This window comes from Triplophysa dalaica, chromosome 14, assembly GCF_015846415.1.
Source record: "Triplophysa dalaica isolate WHDGS20190420 chromosome 14, ASM1584641v1, whole genome shotgun sequence".
Lineage (NCBI taxonomy): Eukaryota > Metazoa > Chordata > Actinopteri > Cypriniformes > Nemacheilidae > Triplophysa > Triplophysa dalaica.
The window spans coordinates 15,015,160-15,037,688 of record NC_079555.1 but is presented as its reverse complement, the minus strand read 5'-3'; the positions used below and the strand labels follow the sequence as shown (position 1 = coordinate 15,037,688).

Below are 22,529 nucleotides of genomic sequence, written 5' to 3'. Positions count from 1 at the left end.
TGTATACTGCCCTATTTACTGTTATTTATTTTTATCAGATTCGTGGCAAACTATTTTTGGTTCTCAGAATGTCACTGGAACGTCAGTTTTTAGTTCCAAGCACATTATTTTAAACTTCTTTATTCTGTTTTTGTTATCCAGCAAAGTTCTTTTCACAAAAATACAATATTAGTTTTTGGCTACCAAAATGTTCCTTTTTAACATTTTCACCCAAATTTAATGGCTCACAGTACATTTTCTGTAAAGAATATATGGACAAACAATATGTCAAATGAAAGAACAGAGTCTCAGCTTTTAAACAAAAGAAACCGTATTCTTCTTTCTTCATATGTTCGTTTTTTATCACTCCGTAGATGTGGGTAGGTTTCTTCAAAAATGCCTCATTTTGATTAAACAGATAAATGTTTAATCAAATTAACGTTTTTTGTCAAAGATTCCGCCCAGATTCCACTCAGAACAATCATTAAAAACCGCTAAAACATATACGTTCTAGGTTCTGGGATTCTGTACTTTTTCCCAAAGTTGTGTAAAAGCGCCACCTGCTGTAAAACAGTACAAACACTGATTGCCGTAATAACTCGTCTTTGTCGGGGAAGCGTTTTTTTTAAATGACGAGATAACTCGTCAATGGCGGTGAAAGAGTTAAAAGTAGCTGTATTTTTTATGGTTATGGCTTAAATCAAAAGAAACCACGTGCAGTTTGATTGCAATTTAAAAAACATGATTTTTTTTCATGATCGCATTTTGGAACCAAACTCTTCAAATATTTAATGCAGTATATGTTTGGGTAACGTTCTATGTTTGCAGGGCAATAACTTTAGCATTTAAATGCTAATTTAAAGCTATTTTTTACCTTCTACTACATTTCGTCCAGATTTACTCCAGCCAGTAAGGTACTACAGGAAATGTCTTCTTTTTCCAGTGCACTGTGTTATGCTAAAGAGCACAATTTAAGGGTCGGTGCCTATGAAGCGACCTCAGGGTAAGAGTCTCACTCAAAACCACAATGCTGATGAAGCAGGATCATGGTATTAGTAACTCTACAGCTCCTGCTTCGGCTCTGCAGACCAGAACTTTAGCTATTGTGGTCCTGTTTACCTACTTCTTTTACAGCACTACTTCACCGACTTCAAATCCAACAGACTATTATTTAAAAGACCAACATTTGTAAAGCCTGTGTGTCTGTGCCTATGTCTAAACAAATGAACCTGTGTCATTATGATACATAGCTATACTGGAACTCCAGCACATGAGATCGACAGTAAAAGTTTTTTTTTCTCTGGACCGTGAGGAAGTCCTTGTGTCTGCACGGATGATGGAGGAGGACGCACTGAACTCGCTCAGAATCCCTCTCTCACGTTTATAATCCCTAGCCACTAGGACCGTTTACTCATCCACTATGTGCTGTGAATTCTGGGAGTCGTGAAATGTTCACCGGCCAAGGAAAGCTAATTAGAGCGAGCAGGTGTTCATTGATAAGGGTGGTTAACTGTTGAGTTTGGGCGTGGGTACGGTCCAGCTCATCTACGGCACTGCATACAGCTAAATAGATTGTAAAACAAAATGGGACTCGGATGAGCTTGTGTGAGCTAGAGGAATCATCCTGAAACAGTGCTTGAACATTGACTCTAAATCGCATTTGTTAGGACTTGGTCTATTGTCCAAGAAGAACTGAGTAAGATGCATTTTGAGGTATTAATGACCAATGATTATTAAACATCTCCTTTGGTGTAGACTTGTCTCTTCTCGTTGCGTCGCAGTCAGCAGTAGAAACAATGCTAAACGCAAAAAGTTAAATGCAACTACCTGTATAAGAATGCATAGTTACGGTAAAACAAATCAGTGTTTGAAATAGGAGAACATAATCTATTAACTTTTGTTGACATCTAAGGCGACATCATAAAAGAATACAATCAATTACTTTATTAAATAAAAACATTGTACTCAGCACAGTATGTTTTGGGTATGTTATGAATAATCACAAAATGTAAATGTCAAATCTGCAATCCCTTGGAGAATCACTGGTCTAGACATTTAGTTCTCGCTTAGTCCATCTAATAACCATCTTTTGAATATTGTATGCTAATCTCAACAGAGTGGTTTTAATCTCATTTCCTGGCTTCAACGCAAGTTCTGGCACTGACGAAAACTTTTAAGGTTCTTATCAAAGTTTTAATGAGTTATGAGGCTGCTATGATCAGCACTTCTGAAGGAGAATATAAGTTTCCAAGGTTTGTAAGTTCAAGATATGATCTTTAAAAAATATTCAAGTTTTAGTGGGTGGTTTTTGGTTTGAGGTATTTATGAGATAAATTATTGGCGGTTTCAGCGGCAACAACAAACAAATGTTATGTGGCCCTGTAGTAACTTCTGGTAGACCTCCACAAAGAATCAATAACTGTGTGTAGTTGTAATTTAATACAATTAATATACAATCAAATATTAATATAAATCTTATATTCAAATTGGATTACACATTTTTTTAATTAAAAATGAGATAAATTGTTATTTTATAAACAAACACAAACCGAAAGTTTACTTCGGGCCAGGTACGGAGCATCCAATGAAACCATCTATACACCTGAGTTCTGTTATTGGTCACAAAACATGTACAATGAATGTCTTGGCCGTACCAATGAGGGCGAGTGGAGGTAGTTTCCCCACACTCTTGCCCTTATCCAGAACTCTCTCCCATTTGTAGTTGATGGGGTCGGATCCATCAGAGGACTTGCAGCTCAGTTTCACGTCACTGCCCTCCAGCAGCCTGCCCTCCATCCAGCACCGGGGCTTTGAGGGTTTCACTGGAAATGAGACAACAAGAATGTGTGTTAATGTTGCATGTTTGTTATCTTCACTCAAGCTATGTGATTTATTAGTTGTGGTTTCCTCAGCAATCGAACCCAAGGCTGTTGTTGTGCATGTTTTTTAATGTTCATAGTTGCAGTTGTGTTAATTCTGTCATCTTTTCTTCACCCTTATGTCATTCAAAACATGTAAGTGACTCATTCTTCTGCAAAACACAAAAGAAGATATTTTGAGAAATGTCTCTGTGGTTTTGTGTCCAAACAATGGAAATCAATGGGAGCCAATGTCGATTGGTACCAACGTTCTTTAAAACATCTTTATTTTCCAAGTCTGGAATAACACAAGGGTGAGCTTTCTTTTAAGTAGAACTTTCTTTAAACAACAAAAGACGTCGAATCAAACTTGTATAAAGACACATTGGCATATTTGTTGATGAACTGAAAGAGACAATCAATCACAATTTTGACATTTAGGGGCCGAGGGTCAGGACTCCCATCTGACCCAACACAGCAAATCTAAACTGACAGAGAAGTCAAATAACAGACCCCCTGCCCCTAATCAGTTACCAACTGGCCTCCAGAACGTCCCACTGGTATCTTGCATACCCAAGCATTGGTCAGAATTGTTGGGTCTGAATGACAGCTAAGAGACCGAGTGTGACCCCCATCGACCCTTGCTGACCCTCTAAATAAACAGACCAAGAAATAAAATCACTATTTAAAGTCAACACTCCTTCAATACGGTTGACGCCATGGCTTAGCGGCTAACACGTTGTGCTGTGTTCGCAAGTCTGGCTCATATCCCCCCAGATCCTTCTTCCCTGTCAAATCTCATTCTCTCTGCCTTTCGAATAAAGTGCCAAACAACAGGCTGAAAATAACAAAATAATCTCAACACTAACTCGCTGTAATGTGTTTATATAGAGGCAGGGAGAAAAGATAAAAGTAAAGGAGAGAGAGAGATGGGAGGAAGGCGGGGGGATTATGGGAAGGCAGAATTCAGCTAATCTGCTTTGATATGTAAATAAATAAAAGAAATTCCAGCGTGGATGCCTGATTTACATCAATCCATCCACGCTTTCTCTCTTTCGCAACGTCACATCACTTTTCAGGCCCTTTGTAGTTAGCATGCTAATCTAGCAATACAACTATTTTGGAAATACAATGAAGAATTGCGATACAGCTTAACACTGCTGAGCTATGAACCAAAGCCAACCAAATAAGTAAACCAGAGATGATTTAAAGTATAAAGAAACCTCTTGTTTCCGTCACTTCTCCTTGCTGAGCACTGCAGAGTCATATATATATTGCATCTAAATGACGTTTTGGAATCTCTGCCGTATAATAATGGAAACTAGACAGCGCAAAATATCGAAGCTCATCTGAAGCTCATTTGTGATGACAGTAAACTGCTTGGGTAGAAGAAGAGAAATAACACACGGTACGTTCCTAATTCCGTCTCTTGTGTTTTTAAAGATGGAGCTCAATCAATGCTCTCTTTTCCCACTGTTTCATATTAACGTCCGCTTGCATTACCATCCCAAGTGAAACGAACTTCGCCAGCCACCAGTTTCTGGCCCGTTAATGCAACAAATCATATTTCTAGATTACGCCAATAACTGAGAAATTGCGTAATTTGAATGATGGTGAAATTGAATCACAGTAAGGCTGGCAGATTGAGGAAATGGTTCCTGGAAGACGGGAGCGCCAGGGGCCTTACCCAGCACGATGAGGTTGACTTGGCTCCAGTGGTATTTGCCACCTGTTTTGACCTTGCAGTGGTATTCTCCAGAGTCAGTCAGCTGAAGATCGCCGATCAGGAGAGAGGCATCTCCGTTCAGGTAGTCGCCTGCGAAGGACAGCCGGCTGGCAGGGTTGTCATTGATATAGACCTCGTTGTTGAAGAATGTGATGATCTAAAATACAACAGAGAAATGGAGATTTCATTCAAATATAGCTGAAGAATGGGACAGTCAGACTTTATTTAGGATGCAGTACATTTTTTATGACAGATTTTATATTTTCTTTTAGGTCTGGAATGACATGAGGGTGAACTATCCCTTTAGGTAAAACTTCTTAAAGGTATAGTTCACCCTAAAATGAAAATTCTGTCATATTTTTTGACCCTCTTGGCATTTCAAACCTCTTTGACTTTCTTTCTTCTGCAGAACACAAATAAGATTATTTGAAGAATGTTGGTAACCGAACAACGGTGGTACCAATTCATTTCTATTGTATGGACACAAAACCAATACAAGTCAATGTGTACCGCAGTTGTTCAGATACCAACATTCTTTAAAACATCTTCTCTTGTGTTCTGTGGAAGTATTGCAGGTTTGAAATGACAAAAGGGTGAATAAATGATGGCAGGATATTCATTTTTGGATGAACTATCACTTTAAGTAACTCAATATTTTATATTGTTACAATAGAGGTTAAGACATCAGAGCAGTATGTGTGTCAATCCTGTAGACCTGTGTTTATAAAAAATGCATTACAATAACCTAAAACAACTAATTTCTAGTAATATGAAGCTCTAGAAAGTTTTATTGAGTACAATTTGTGAAGGGGGGGATCAAATTGTGGTGGGGTTGATGGAGGGATGTTGAAGTCAAAAAGGTTGAGAAACACTGCTATAAACTGAATTAGATGCATCTTATATCTACAAAATATAAGTTTTATAAAAGAATATATTATATAATATTTTTATTATTATTCAAGATTGTATTTCGAACAATCCAGCAGTATTGAATAGATCTCACTTTCTTTGACTTCAGGGCTTCCCCCCAACTCACAATTTCTATACAATTAAATATTCTTAGAATAGAGATATATATACTAGTTATATAAATAACCCAACACTGAAAAATATGTTGACTTGAAGTTGTTTTGAATTATTATAATGCTTATTTTAAACCACTTTAAGTCATCTTGAGAAACACCTTTTTTTCTTTGTTTTTGTTAATTGAATTTGTATTACTTTCTCATGGTTTTATTTACATAAGTACTCCTGAAATGCTTATTTAATTTAATCCTTTCTTCTGAAACAGTGAGAGTCATTTTTGTATGACTCTTTGTATGACTTTGTAAAGGAACTTTAGTTGTGCCGTGTCTCTTTCATCTACACACAAAAACTCACTATTCCTCTTAAGAAAGCCTTACCGGCCTTGAAAAAGATGCTAAAGGGCTGTCACACACAAACACAGCTGCCAGCACACACACACAGTTTGATGGTGACAGCCATCTCGACGCCTGCAGTAAAGGACTAAACTCTGATGTCGCTACACATCAACACACCTGCGGTCTGGTCCACCTGCTGGAGCTGTCGCAAGTCACTGCTCACTTCATACACACAATGACACAACACTCGCTGAAACTCATTTGCATCTTTGACAAAACATCTGTGATTCGCCCCGCATCGCTGACAGTCGTTTGGCTGCATTCTTTGTCATATTTATTTATTCGTTTCGATTACAACTGACTTTCATGTTGCTTGAGAATAATCTTCAACATATTTTGAGTAACATTTGAGTCACGGCATCTCTTCAAATGCTCGGTAATGTTTACGACCCCTCAGAGTGTCCGACATGTTACTAAACATGTTGTGTCTAAATCTTGACAAGTCGACATTACCAGCATTCATTTGAACAAACAAATTGCTTATTCATGAAATTTAAATATTTAAAAAAAGTTTGTCGCAGATGATCGATCGTCAAAGAGAGATCCTACAATGAAACATTGTGAAAAGCGCTATATAAATAAAACTGAATATAATTTTTTTTAGCCCTTTATACATTAAGCCAATTGAAATCTAGCCTCATCTGATTACGAGCAGATCTGTGTTGACTTTTAAACAAAAGAGAGATCCTATATATGAGAAATCATAAACCTTATCACAATCAGATAATAAATCATTTAATCTGCAAGTATGAAGGCTGTGACTGACACAGATTGACTATCCCCTGATGTATTACTGCGTGCCGCTACAGAAAAGATACCAACATTTGAAGCCGTGTTAAAACAATGTTAGTTTCACAGAGGAAGATTCTCGGATAAGAAATCGCTCTTATCTGGTTGTTTTTACTGCATGTAAGACAAAGAGAAATGAGGGGAAGTGTCTGTTCAGAGCACGTGCGAGAGAGAGAAAACAGAAGCATCAGACCTGTGATGCATGCAGGAGAGGCATTGGTAACAAGTCTCCAACCATGAAAAAGATCAGTCATTGTAACCTAAATGTGACTGTTTCCATCACACACTGACACAACTGTCAAAAATGTGGTGTTGACATTGTCTGAAAAGCATGTGGTGGTATAGGATATGGCTTAATTAAAAAGAGCTCACACTGAAGTTACTATAATATTCTGGTCCATGGGTATTGTGTGGGCTCCCTGTTTGTAGGTTTTGGAATTTTTCTACTTTTATATATTTAGTTACTTTCAAAATATACTCTGAAAACCAGCCTCTATTGAAGAACATACCCAATCGGTCATGAGCAAATTTGCCTAGTAGACTCCTTATGGCAAGATTTTGAAAGCCATTTTTGAACCTACTTGTCATGGAGGAATTACATTATCGGCGTTTGTTGAAAATACTAAGTTAATACTACTAAAAAAAGTTACTAAATACTCGTTTTCCTATAGAAAGCAGTAAGATTTCAAGTTGAAAACAGATTTGCACATATAAATGCTAAAATAACCTCCAGTGTACAAACAATTCCAAGACAAGGGAAAAATAAAAAGGAGGCCAAAGATAAAATAACTTTATTTATTTTAGTTTTCTTGTTTATTTTAACTTAATTTTTAGCAATTTTATTATAATTTTATTATATATTTTGTCTTTTTATAATTTATTATTTTATTTTACTCATTTTTAATTTGTTTATTTTTTATTAAGTTATTAAGTTATTAAGTTTTTTTAAGTTTATTATGTTAAATACATTTTTATTTTAGCGTAAGTTTAGTTTTCATTTTCAGTTAACCGTGACTCCATTCCATTCCATTTTCTACCGCTTATCCGAACTACCTTGGGTCACGGGGAGCCTGCGCCTATCTCAGGAGTCATCGGGTATCAAGGCAGGATACACCCTGGATGGAGTGCCAACCCATCGCAGGGTAACCGTGACTCATATCATTCAAATGCTTTCTAGTTTTCATTTAGTTTAGTTTTTTCAAATAATATTTAGGCTGATATTTAATCAGATTTCAATTTAAATAAATATTTAAATTGTTTTAGTTTTTCTAAACTATAATGATTCATCTCTTACCTTGAAATGAAGAGAGAAATGATCAAAATAAAATTGAAAGATGTGAATTCTATGATCTCTCACCACATGCTGTTTAACGTTTGGTTTCTGCAAAAGCCACTCGATGTCCAGCGTCTGCCCGTTCGACTGCCAGAATTGGTGATGGCAAGGCAAGGTTGCGTTGTCCCCGACAACTCTTTTCATCTCAGTCTGAGCTCTGGCTGAGAGCAAACTCAACAACACTGTAGAGAAACACACAAGCAAAAATTTTATATAGGTATATATATGTATAACAGACTAATCACATAACGGCTTCTGAGTGAACTTAGACTTCCATTTATTGCCAAAATAAATGTCAAATTTGTATTATCCCATTAAGAATCCCCTCCTGACAATATTCCTTGCAGTTTCACATGGAAATAAAGCAGAATCTTTCATTTCACTTTTCACCATCTAACACAATATGTAACAGAAAAACATTATCAATAACTAAGCATAACTTCGGAAAGTTTGCAAAGCTGTCATGAATTGCCACCCTGTTCCAAATGCTCTCCCAGAGGACTTGGTAAATTCATGTGACCAGTCCACATTCAGTACATCCGGGCTTCTGTGAATGTATAGCTCTTCCCGCCACAGGCTCCCTGGCTAATTTACTGGAGGCTAGCTCTCATTGCCGAGGCTTGAGTCGCATTATAAACAGGCGTCACAAGGATTTACGTACTAGTCCGAGTCCCACGGGGTCCAGGAATAGAATGAGATGCGCAATTTGTTCCACCTGGTAAGAAGAATTTGCGGTGCAAACAATGCATTGTGTTGCTAATACGTGCAAAACCAACAGATATTTATGGATCTCAGGCATTAGCATAACATTGCCCTTAATCTGCTGTTGGAATATCTCAAATAGCTCTGTACCTTTCTCCCATGCAACCGTTGCTAAAAAGGATGCCAGCGCAGCGATATAACCTGCTTGTGTAAATATTATGACATTTCCTCCTTTAGCTCGACAACCCAAGGGAACGCACAGAACACGCCGGGCTGGATTGCTAAGCACAGGTTTAGGATTGATAGACGTGTGGTTTTAAGTGCGTTTCGTCTGGCTCTGCTCATTTGGCACTCACCACTTCATGCTAAGAACGCATGCAGCACGTGTCGCAGGAAAAGCACAGGACGGGGTGAATGACATACACAAGTGGCCGTCTGCAGCCTGTGAGACGCCACCAGTGCCAAAAAGCTTGTCCTGCTGAGTCATATTACATAATTCAATGCATCTGATTTAAGTTTTGATTTAATTGGAGATAACCAAAGCAGGCTAAAATCTGGAAACTTTTTTAATGTATTCAAAGAAAGATTTCAGCGTATCACATTATCTTATAGGCCGTTTGCATAATTAATGTTATGGAAATGTATATATAGTACCTGCAGTAGTTGTTAAGCATGGGGAAGCAGTTTAATGAGAGAACCGCATCAGTTTCTTCAGGGTATATCCTGGAGACATTATCATTACGGCAAGCTCCTGATTCAGCTCCACGCTCTCAAGGGCTCAACGGGCCGCAGGCGATGAGAAGAATTAGAGAAATGGAAGAGTTTCTATGGCTGTCCGTCTATCTGCGCAAACTGTCAAACTAAAACCGTGAGTCAGCAGAAAAGCAGCACGCAGCTCCCCTGCAGCCAGCCCCGCTTCATGATTTTTTAATGCGTTGCTTGCACCTTCCATCATTTAGTGTGATCTCCACTGAGTCAGAATTGAAGGGTGAGAACTGCGTTTCGATTTAAGAATATTTAGATATCGCACTGCAAAACAATACCCAAAAATACTAGTAATACAGTTTTGGCTGTGTAGGTAATTCTGTGTTTAAGAGATTTCGTCATTGATATTATTATTTACTAAAAATGCATTAATCGACATTTAACTTTCATTAGCAAAGCTAATTACTACTAAAGAAACCTTTTCGAAGGTCAAATAAGATTTTCCTTATTTTTTATGAACCTAAATGAACTGTAATCTTAGGGAACTAACCACTCTGATTCATTCTAATAGTCTATATTGAGAACATACAGAAACAAGTGTGTTTCAGGCCAGAATGAATCTCCTGAGACCTTCTCTTTAATTCGCTCTGCTGTTATACACTTCTCTCTCGTCTGAACTCAAAATGACAGTATATGATTGGGCCAATTTAGTTATCCTTTTCTCTCAGCGCATCGAGAGCCGGAGGTGAGGGGTGTCTGAATGCTCAGGTCTGAGACTTAAGGCTCATATCTCCTACAGTGTTCCTAAGCTTGCTGAGTCATTCCTTGCCAGTTAGTGGTTACAGATGGACATTATAATGTGTTGGAACAGACTGGCAATATATCAAAGAACAGAATGAAAGCTGTTTTAATTTGCTCCTGCTTCAAGGTAGGTAAGACTCAGTATAAAAAAAGCATTCAGTGTAGTTTAAAGTCCCCGTGTACCGGAAGTTGCGATCATTTTTACTTCCGTCTTCTGACACATTTCCGAGGGAAAAGGAATTTTTAAAAGAGAAAGCTGTTGGGTGTGGCTTGAGTTTTTCATTGCGAATTGATTTGATGTATAAAAACAGCTGTTGCACTTTGAAATGAAACTCGCAGCAGACAGTTTAAGGGGAAGAGTTAACCGTATTTTGAGATGGATTGTCATTTCAGGGCGGAAGTGCATTTTCAGATTTTAACTGAAGATTATGAGGGTACATGAATTTCAAAGTGGTCATATGGCGCGTGTTTTCCTTTGTCTGTGGTGTTATAAGTTGCCCATGTATGTTTAAGACATGTAAAATTGCAAATATTTAAGTTTTGGAGCAAAAGATGCATTTTATCTAAAGCGAATGCTCACCCAGACCTGCCTGAAACGCATCGTGTAACCACACCCCCACAAATCTACGTCAGACCGTGGTATGAGTTGACTAAGACCTGCCCAAATGTATACGCAAGTCAGTACTGTCAGTGGTAAGAGACGGTACATTTCCGTCACACACTTGCAGTATTGGACCAATCACTACGCACTGGTTAACTGGCCAATCATAGCACACCTCGCTTTTAAGAGCTATGAGCTTTGTAAAAAATCTGCCCGTTTCAGAGAGGCGAGGCAAAGAGGAAAAATCGTATGAAAAAATAAGAACTGTTATTTTAAATTTCACTGGAACTGTAAACGCTGTTTCATATGATTCGAATCGTATGTTAATGCTTGTCTGTTTCATAATTTGAAGTTTAGGCTGAGCTCAGATGTTGTGGCTGAGGGTTTAGGAACTTTGTTTACTGTAAGCGTTTGAAGGATTAATAGAAAAGTCAATATTGGCAAGTCGGTAATGGAATATTGGCATATTGGTTATAGTAGCTCAACACGGTGCTTATGCATGAAGCAACACCAAGATAACGGGGTTGATTCCCAGTGAAAACACACATTAAATGTGTTTCTTGCATTTTACAATAAATTGCATTCTGTACATTCAATTCATAGATTTGGTCAGATTGCACCTTAATTCCTGGCAACCGAACCTACAGACTTGGTGTTAAAAAATGGCAATGCATTGTTGTGCTACAATGAGTGCTACAATTGTGCTTTCTTACTCACTGTAAGAAACTTTGGATTAAATCTGGTGTCTTGTTATAATAATAAAATGTAGACCTACTGGGCCACCTATTTCAAAGCATTTTCATTGTCTGTCTATATACCTCATGTGTTTACTAGCAAGTTTGTTGCATTGAAGCAAGAAAGGTTCATTTAGCTTTGTGAGTTTTTTACCCTTACCACTCTTTTCTCAAGTGTGTTGCACACCTTGTCTTGAAAGTGTCATTTATTCATTTCTTTAAATAAATTACAACAAAGGAAATTTTGAGACAAATAAATATATGAGAGAGTTCTGAGAAGCTGCCCTAGGGGGAGTTGTCCTCTAGTAAATCCCTCCCTTCTCTACTGCACAATGTACTCCAAACAATACCTCAAAATCTCCCCTACCTCCCTCCCCAAACTGCTCTTTAACACTATAAATACTCAATCTTTCCATTTTGAAATGCTAGTGCTTCCACTTCTAATCACAAAGACAGTCTTAACAATGCCTGCCAATAAGCAATAATCTCGTACTTTAATCCGCATTGTTGGCCAACACGACAACGTCTAGACCATCTGAATCTAAACTTGATTCCACAATACTACAAAGTAATCCCTAATTAACCCACATAAGGCATTCCTATCTCTTGTAACACAACACCCATAACCCATGTGACCAATGTTTGACTTTGTCAAAGAAATACGTCTCTCTGCATTAGCTGTGTGCCAACCTTCGACCTCTAAGACAATTGCTCTAAAGAGCCTTACATTAAGAACAGATCAAGTGGGGCCTATTCGCCTTAATGCCGCTCGTCTTGTTATCCGTGATCTCCCACGAGCGCTGCGTCTGCTGGGACTCGGGGACAGTTTCATGCACGTGAAGTAAAACACAATATAAAAGACTTCCTGATTAATTTAACACAAGAATCAATATGTGCTTTTAACTAACAGATGGTTACATGAGGCATTGTCTCACTGTGTTCTGATCTCTAAAGCATCCACATACAATCTGGAGAAAGCACATCAGTATGTTTGACATTTACCATGTTGCCCCTTTATCAAAAAGGTCAGATTGGCTGGCGTCCGTTGAAGCATGCAAAATGATCTTTGGAAGATGCTCAAATGTTGAGAGTCATGCCAGCTTCAGTGCATGCTGCTATTAAAGGAATAGTTATGCAAAAGGGAAATTCTGTCATCATTTTCTCACTGTCTTGTCATTCCAAACCTGTTTGAGTTTATTTATTTTGCAGAACACAAAAGACGATTCTGAACCGAGCAATGGCGTCACCCTTTGACTTGCATTGGTTTTGTGTCATACAATAGAAGTGAATGGATACGGCCGTTGTATGGTTATCAAAGTTATTCAGAATATCTTCTTTTGTGTTCTGCACAAGCATGTCATTCAGGTTGGAAGATAGTAGAATCTCTTCATTTGAGAATTAAATATATTTTTTTTAAAGCTACTGTACCTTTAAGACTTTTATATGTAAATAACCTCCAATGATTGGTTTGCTTATCTCTGTATTTTACACAGTCACTCATTATTATATAGTATAGTATTATATAGTATAATCTGTTCTAATGTCAAAATCAAAAGCATTTCTGAATGACCCATTTTTATCAAGCTTAGTTTTTATGAAGGATGTTCGGTGAACATCGTGCAGGGTGTCTACAAAATAGACTCACTCTTATTTCAAATCAGAAAAATTCTAAAATGCCCTCTTTTAAAAGCTACTGAACCTCAAACACTTCATTCCAACATTTCCAACTGTATGCAGTTCAACTTGACACTTTGGGAAAGTGATGCTGCTTTGCCTTTGTTCTGAGCTACAGCTCAACTGAACTCAATAAATTTATGAAAATAAATTCATGGCCGCTGCTGACATAAAGCACGCAGCATCTTATTCTCTCTGACACATGATAATGTTCCGTCGCAGATGAGAACACACGGAAATATTCAGGCTCTCTCAAACAGGTGTGAAAATTAACAGATTCAACAACAATAAGACTGTACTGTAGATGTGCATGTTGTTGCAAGAAGTTAATAAAAAAACTTTACTTTGGGTGGAGACGACACATTTTGATAAATGTGTTGACGAAAATCCTACGAATCACGAATGATGAATCAGGTAATTTTGAATGGGGCATGAATGTTAGATCAAATTTGGACGTGCTGGAAATAACAAAACCATAAGCCAGGCACACATATGCGAAAATTCATAAACTTACACAGACAGACTTTCCATCTGCTGTTTAAGACTCATAACTTTTTTCTCACACTGAGATCATCTGTAAACAGCTTCTAATGTCCTTCTTCCCTGTGTCTTAAATACACATAGCAAGTTCTCTTAAGCCTTTACCAGCAGGCACACCCTTATTCCAAAATATTTTGTCATCTGAAATGTTTGCTATGTTACACACACTCATTATAACAAACATATGCTGACTATTCCTGACTGGACACTATTCCTTCAGATTAAAGATGGTCCTTTGAAGGGATAATGTACCGTAATCCTCTTCATGACCTGACTGCCAGTAGAGGAGAAATGATCCTTGAGAAATGGTCGTGGGAGTTGTGATAGCTGTAATGTTAATGGGTAAGGGTGTAAAAAATGGACAGTTCTAGACACCATGACTCAGGGTGTATATATAAGACAATATTTATAATATAATATAAAAAATGGATATGAATGCTCTAGTGTCGCTGCTTTGGTTGAAAAAAAGGAACGAAAACTATCCAATATAGAGCATAATATACCAACATACAATATTCAATTTCAACAAAATCAAACCTCCGTAGTAATAAAGTCATCCAACAGCAATCTGAAAGACTGACAGCATATGAAAACACATGGAAACTGTGATAAAAAAATCCAGGTTATCACATCATTTATTTTTCGAACTTCTCCTAAATACATATAATTATAATACTGTTGTGTTGCTTAAAAGTGAACATGAACTTGATTTCTTAGCGGTATTTGAGGTCTAAATAAATAAAGAGCTTCTTTTCTGATATGTTGACCTGTTTCTCCAGTTTTAATTTTCTGCAAATAAATGCAATTTTGACAATATTTTTTTATTTAAAAACAATATTTTTATTTGAAATTGGGGAAAATATTGTTCACAGACTGAAACAAAAATTATAATACTACTTAAACACTCTACATAGTAAATTAAAAAACTGAAAATAATCTTGAAATGGTCTCTTTTAAAATATACGGAAATCTTATTACAACCTTATAATATACTGAATAATACATATAGAATAACCACTTATACTTAAAAATATAAGTGCTTGATTCCAATATATAAAAATGTGTTATGATATATTGCATTACATTATCTAGTACAGTGGTTCTCAAACTTTCCCGTTGTACGGCCCCCTTTGTGAAGAGTGCATCGCTTTGCGGCTCCCCTTATAAAAACTTGTATTCTTAAACTTAGAATTTTAATTAAACCAAAAGGCAATTCTGTTATGCAATGCTGGAACATCAATTCTTTTGGTTGGTGTTCTTAGTTTTCTGATTTCTGATTACATAAAACTTATGATAAATGTCTATATTTCATATAATGCCACCCCCAAGGGGCCACGGCCCCCAGTTTGAGAAACACTGATCTAGTATATCCTCATATATTTTTGTTTCATAAGGCAAAAGCTATTTACGTGTCACATTGCCACTGGAGAAAAGTTCAGCAAAAAAAATAAAAAATTAGAAGCCTTTCTTGTCAAGCCATTGTAAAACATGAATTGCAAGTGATTTTATTTTTTACTGTAAATATTCACCGTTATCAGTTTGGCACTGTGTTTGCAACTCTACTCGCCATTGATGTAAGTTTTAGAAAACTTTAAAAAGTTTTGCCTTAAAAAAATATTATTTCTGGCAAAATGAACAAGATGTCTTCTGACATCATGAAGCTACATGACAACAACACATAGAAGTTAATATTAGTAAAGACAATTCTCAACTGGAAATTTCACAAACTCACCTGCTTCTCATTAAAACAACAAAAAGCTAAGCTAAACAATACAATACACACACAAACTCACATTTAACGATTGACAATGCTTATTCTCTGAAATGATCACATTTAAAAGACTTAATCTGGATTGAATCTGTATCTAAGAAAGCACTCCATGTTTGTATAGCGGTAAAGAGAAGGACTCATTCCCCTCTGGTCATGGAAAACCTGGCTGTGCGGTCAAAACTTCAACAGTTGTTCCCGTCACAGGGAAAGCTTTGTGCACTAGAGAAAATAAGAGTTAGCTCTTACACAGAAAGCTCCTAGAAACAGTCGCATCCCATCATGCCTTGCTTCGTTACTTCCTTCTGTCTGCCTGTTTAAAACACAGATGTGGTCATGACAAAATGGAAAAGGGGAAGATCCTAACGCCCACACCCAGTCCCACAGTCATTACTCTGACGTTTTCCTCAAAGCCGATTGAATGCTTTGAAATGGATGTTCGGCATTTACATTTTAATTATGCCTATGAATCTTTAAGTATTCTGTCACACTCAGAGACTAATCGTAAGGGCCTTTAGGCTGGCAAAGTCATATAATGACTGATCAAAGCTGTTTTATAACATTTCTGCACCACTGGCAACACCAAACCGAATCGCAAAAGGTTCTTCAAACACGTCCTGCACTTTTTGGTGTGAGGGAACGTGGTAGCTCCCATCCAAACTCAACTGTATAAATTGAGCTAGAAGTTGTTATTTCAGAATCGGATTTGTGTGTCTGGTTGTGTGGTATAAAAACACAAAGGCTACAAGCAAAAGTGATTTTGATACTAAACAGATTTACTTGATAGAAACAGAAAAATGGGCCTGAAATGGGATGAATATTAAATGGGATGAAATACATCACTTTAATATTCAAGTTATATGTTGTAGAAAGAAACATAAATGTTAAGAAGCTTTGTTTGGGATTCTGACATTAATGCCATTACTGACATGTTGACAAATTGACCATTTTTAGCTCCTAATAGTCCTAAACACAGGTTTAATTTTCTTACTTTATTCAGATTTACTCATTTGAATTGGGGTTAAATATGAGGCATGTCCATGGCAAGATTTGCAAGATTATAAGGCAATGCAAAAAGGATGTACACGACCATAGTATACCCTTACAGCTACAATGAGTAAATGTGTGCTGGAATATCTGAGGAATACAAAGCTATAACCAACAGTAAAAAAATCTCATCTGTGTACATTGAAATATATTTTCTGAAAGCAACCTATTCCTTTCATCTCCCTTTGACACAAAAGGAACATTTCTATGGGATATCTTGACACCTTTGTTTTCAGTAAAGGCTTCACCTCATGAAGTGACAGTCTGTTATTTTCCATTGCAGACGTTTCATTCTGTTAAAATGAAAAGGAAATATCCATTGGTGAGAGGTTGCTCGATGAAGGAAAGCACTGCTACCATTCCTTACGTTTGGTCTCTCTCTCTCACAAACACACACACACACACACGCACGCACATGCACACACGTCACTTTAGGTTTATTTCTGACCAGGTCAAGTAAACAGATGCTCTGAGCTCACAGGAGGACAGTGAGTGAAGAAAAGAGACAGAGATTATCTCTTCTGTATATCCGTACATCTGTGACAGGCCAATATGTATATACATATATATATTATTAAATAAATATTTTTGTCTGAGAAAACCTAAAAACTTTAACCACACACACATTGCAAATATTATATGCAATGCGAGCCTATAACCATAAGCAGTGAGTAATGAATTTAAAAAAAGAGCTAACTTAAAGGAATACTCCACCCAAAAAGGAAAATGTGTCATCATTTAGTCACCCTCAACTAGTTGCAAACCTGTATACATTTCTTTGTTCTGTTGAACACAAAGAAATATATTTAGAAGAATGTTAGAAAACTGAGACGTCTGGGGGAGTCAAGAATGGTAGCCAAAAATGGTAGTCACAGGTGCCCAAGAACTTTATATTTTCCTACATTCGTCAAATTTCTTCTTTTGTGTTTAACAGAACAAAAAATTAAATATTTCTACTACTATGGTGTCCCGGATACGTCAGTTACTAGCATTCATCCACATAGATTTCTTGTTTTCAACAGAACAAACAGGTTTAGAACAATTTAAGATAAGTAATTCATGACAGAATTTTCATATTTGGATAAACTATCCCTTTAAGTGTCTTCAAATGTAACTTCTGTTATCACTGAATGTTGTGACTTTCCTTGATGAATTTTGTCCTTAACATTTTGTCAAATATCTCCTGATGGGTCATACAGTTTCAACTATCAATTTAAGTCTTATACTTCTATGTATGCTTAGGAAAAAGTCAAGTAACCTCACAAACGTTTCATCCAACCCTTAAAAAATGTCTCAAACATTGCTCAAAATATCCGATATTTTACCATGAACCCAAACATTTGAACTATGATCTCCTTTTCCACTTTATTGTCCACTCTTTGTCTTATTTCTGTCTAACTTTAAATCCCCTAAAGAATTTAATGAGAAACATTTGAGACAAAGTGGATCTTTAAATGAAGTAACTGAGAATAAAAATAAGTCTCTGAAGAAATAAAAAAGCGCAAACCTGGCTACAGCACCATGAGAAAGTTTTGCTTTCAAAAAAGTGAGAGCGGTTTGCGCAAGAGAAAATATCAAACGTCTCTGAACTTTTTTCCTGACTTCAGCAGAAACCGTCGGAAAATGGATTCATTACCCAGCACAAACCCCCAGTCAAACCACTGACACAGACTGTTCTGTCTGCTACCTGATGTTTAAAGCCTGGATCTGTTCCACCTGCACTCAGACACAAATAAAATAAAGGCCACCTCTCTTTTGTTTATCGATGCTGTCTCATCTCCATTTCTGGCTGGTGTGCTCTGATCCTGAGCTGAATTTCAACAGCGACCTCCCCGGATCGATACTTTATAAGCTTTTGTGCAGTTGGGCCCATTCTGCTGTAATCTGCAATTTTTGTGACCCATTATGGGAAATTCGGCTGACTTGGTGTATGAAGTGAAATTGTGGAATATATCTGCGTCTCACAGTCATTGGTTGATGGATGCTCCATAACTGCAGTTGGCCAGAGTAAACGTGAAATACTATCTGACCCGTGCCGCATGCTCCTGCCTGGTATTACGAGTAATTCAATAAGCTGGAGGGTTGAAAAATGCACCTCTGGCTTGTTTTTTATGGCTTATAAAGAGCGACATAAAAAGACAAGTAAATGCGAAGAATGGTTGTTCGTAAAAGCTAATTGACTGTAAATGGCGGTATTCATATCTGGTAAAGGACCGGCCTGGATAACAAGCGAATATTGATAATACTGTATATTGACAATGATTTGCTGACAGTGTAAAATGAAGCAACAATGTGGATAACTTGATCACTGTAATGTGTTATTTACTATATTGTCATTAAACTTCCATATAAACTGTGTCATTTGGTTAATTTTGCAATATCTTCTCTCAGGACTTTTTGTGTTTGTCTGTGATTTAGCTCAATCTGCCCATTTCAGTAAACTTTTCATTGTGCTTGTGTCAACACTCAAAAATGTTTTTTTGTTTAGTCCCAGAGGTGCATAAAAGAAATCTATTAAAATACTTTAAGGACCAATGAGTTTTTTTACTATGCCTTTTCCAGACCAATACAATACATTTAGTGAAAAATGCTGTGGATACATTTTTATATATTTTTTATTGCTGTCTAAAATCTCAATAAACAACACATTTCCAACCAAAATGAAACCTGACATCAACTGTTATGTGCACAAAAATTGCAAGCTTCAGTTGCACTAAAAATCTCTTTTTTTGAAGTCGCTTCAGCCATCCTTGCAGTTTTGCCAGCGACTCATGAGACTCTGTGAATTAATAGTTTTTTGATTGACGATTGGCTCTTCAACTAGTAGGTGGGACTTCCTTCACTAGAGCAGTCCGAGCCATTGAGAGAGAGTTGCGACAAGAGAAGTTAAAATTTTTCGCCTGTCACGTGATTCATGGAGCCTTCAAATAGTTCCATAAAGTTATGCCTTTTCTTTTAATTCTTTATTTCTTTCATTTTGTTATTCATTAAACGACTTGTTTTAAATGGGTTTAGCCACAGCCCCATGCGTTAGTCATAACTTCCGGAAACAATTTGAGAGGCTCCATGAACCGCCATTGCAGTGAAAAAAGTGTTCCATTGGTGTCTACGGAGCTGACAGGACTCTCTCTCTCTTCAATGGCTCTGCTTCATTCCAACCTGAGTTTAAGGGAATAAGTAGCCTTTCTACAAGGTGGCGGATTTCTGAGACTATGTGAATTGCTCAAAAAACGATTGTTAGAAAAAAAGCAACATTGAACCCCCTCCCCTCACCCCACCCCTCACACATCACTGGCGACAAAGCAAAAAGTACAAAACATACAAATACGATTGTGTGAATTCAGACAAATTAGCCATCTCATAAAATAGTTCAAATTCCCGGGAGATTACGTTGCCCATTCGAAATAACAGTAATATTTTTTAAATATATTTAAAAACTCATAATACAGACCGCTGCAGAAAATATTAACAACGCTGGTTCACCCTGGTCCAGAAGAACTTCCTGTTTCAGTGTTTTTAGCACTACACAAATGTTTGAAGAGAATACAACCAACAGAACATTTATAACCGAATCAAAATATTAAACAAATATCTTTAACATTTAATTATATATGAAACTTAATTATAATTGAATGTGCTTCTTGACCACTGTTTACATCTTGTGAATTGATGTTGTCCAGGTCTTTAGGCTGACTGTGTGACATGACATTGCGTAACAGTTTTGGCCCTTACCAAATACAAGCATCAGTGCCTGTAAGTGTGACTGGAGTATCAGAGCAACTAAAGCTTACCAGAAACTTTCCAACAACACTAAGTAAACAATCCCAAACTGTTCTCCAGGGTCTCCTAGAGTGCTCATTTCAGTCTGTGCAGGACTGTCTCCAGACTGGAGCGCTGGGCTTCGACAGAACCGCAGAACAAGACGCTAGCGACATGACAGGGCAGTTCCCATGGCGCTTGTCCTACTGATTAGTAACCAAATTAGCAAAAGACGGAAGGCCCATCAATCGTCCACCTGTCAGCGTGAGGGGCGATGCAACTGTGAAATATTGAAACCCTCCTCTGATTTGCTCCAGTCATGTGTGGATCATTTTGACGTGACAATGAGAAGCATATTCAAGGCGCGGGGAGCAGCGTTGGGAGGAGAAAAGCAAACAAGATTGATGAGGCACGTTCACTCAGAGAGCTTCACCAGCATCAGCTGAACCCCTGGAGTTGAGACGGTGTCAGGGCTTCATGTGTTACAAATATGAGCAGGTCTTTGATGTGAAGGTGGTGTGACAGTGACAAACTGCCACCTGTCCTGCCGAAGCAAAGCAGTGGCTTATATGAAGGTCCCATAAAGCAAAGATGATCATTAATAGACCAAATTGCCATCTGTCCTCTCAACCGCAAAATGTTTAACTTTTCCATCCTCTAGATTTGACTGCTCCCTTCAAGCTCCATCATGCAGAACATAAGAAGAGTGAATTGAAAAATCCTCATTTTTCTTACGAGATTTTTTTATTCCTCTATTAAAACATTTTTTTAATAAAAAGGGGATTAGAAAGTAACTGAAAACCTTTTTGTCTTTCATTTGTCCCTCCAATTCAGCATTAAAATGACAATATGCAACAGTTTTGCCAATAAATATCAGCTTGATTTTACACTCAGTCTTCCACTCGCTGACCCCTGCACGCTCATCCGTCCCACCGGACTGCACACGGCTCCCCCAAGCCCTGATAAGAATGCCCACGCGGCCACATCCGGAGGAGGAAAGGAGAGAAGATTGAAAGCAGATGAAGGAGGTGCTGAGGAGGCGGGTGTGTCAGCCTCATATTTCACTCCCTGAAGGCTGATTAAAAGGCCAGACCGAGAGATTCCAGAGATCTGAGCAAACTGCTGCTTTCTGAGTGATGTCTCTGCCTCTCTGATTCCTCAATGAACCAGAAATCCTCGGTGGCTCTCACACGCTCTCCTTCTCTGATTGGCCCTCTTGACCTCTCATGTCAATCCGAAAAGAAGATAAAGACTGAAATAAAACTTGAAAAATGGCCAGGACACAGGAAAAGCTCTTGAAAAGCTTTAACTTGGCAGATGCTTTGTATTTTTTGTGTTTTGTCAGCAAAAATACAGTGCCTAACATAAGAGAGAAAAACTAAAATGATTTTTAAAAATACATTTTTAATTAAGTTTATTATTTACCCCACTGGCAAATAATTATTCTTGGATAAAATAAAAGTCGTAATAGGGTAAGAAAAAAAAAACAATTTACGACATTCTGTACAGTTAAAATATAAAGACGCTAGTCTTTTTGTCTTACACTATTTTATCTCTTAAAGTGATAGTTCACCCCAAAAATGAAAATTCTGTCATCATTCACTCATCCTCTTGTGATAGTTTCTATTGCAGAACACAAAGGAAGATATTTTGAAGAATGTTGGTATCCGAACAACGGTGGAACCCATTGACTTACATTGCTTTTGTGTTTATACAATAGAAGGGAATGGGTACCACCATTACTTGGGTTACTGACTTTCTTCAAAATATCTTCTTTTGTGTTCTGCAGAAGGAAGAAAGTCATACAGGTTTGAAAGGACAAGAGCATGAGTATACGCACAGAATTTTCATTTTTGGGTTGAACTATCACTTTAAGAGATAAAATACTGTGAGATAAAAAGACACGCTTTCTTTATATCTTAAGTGTACAGAATGTCGTAAATTAATTTTATTTCCTACCCTATAATGACTTTTTTCTTTATATTTTATCCAAGAATAATTATTTGCCAGTGGGGTAAATAATAAACGTAATCATTTTTTTTTTACATTTTACTCTTGCAACATCTTGAATTTTTTTTTATATAATCTTACA

General features: G+C 37.3%; 1 protein-coding gene across 1 annotated transcript in view; it reads right to left on the bottom strand.

The window, feature by feature from the left end:
* Positions 1–22,529, bottom strand: part of clmpb (CXADR like membrane protein b) — a 67,902-nt gene that overhangs the window by 6,790 nt on the left and 38,583 nt on the right. Inside the window, exons 2-4 of the mRNA XM_056766755.1 lie at positions 8,131–8,288; positions 4,525–4,720; positions 2,634–2,801 (exon numbers count right to left, since the gene is read on the bottom strand). Of these exons, the coding sequence (XP_056622733.1) occupies positions 2,634–2,801; positions 4,525–4,720; positions 8,131–8,288 (522 nt within the window). The remainder of the gene's footprint in view (positions 1–2,633; positions 2,802–4,524; positions 4,721–8,130; positions 8,289–22,529) is intronic.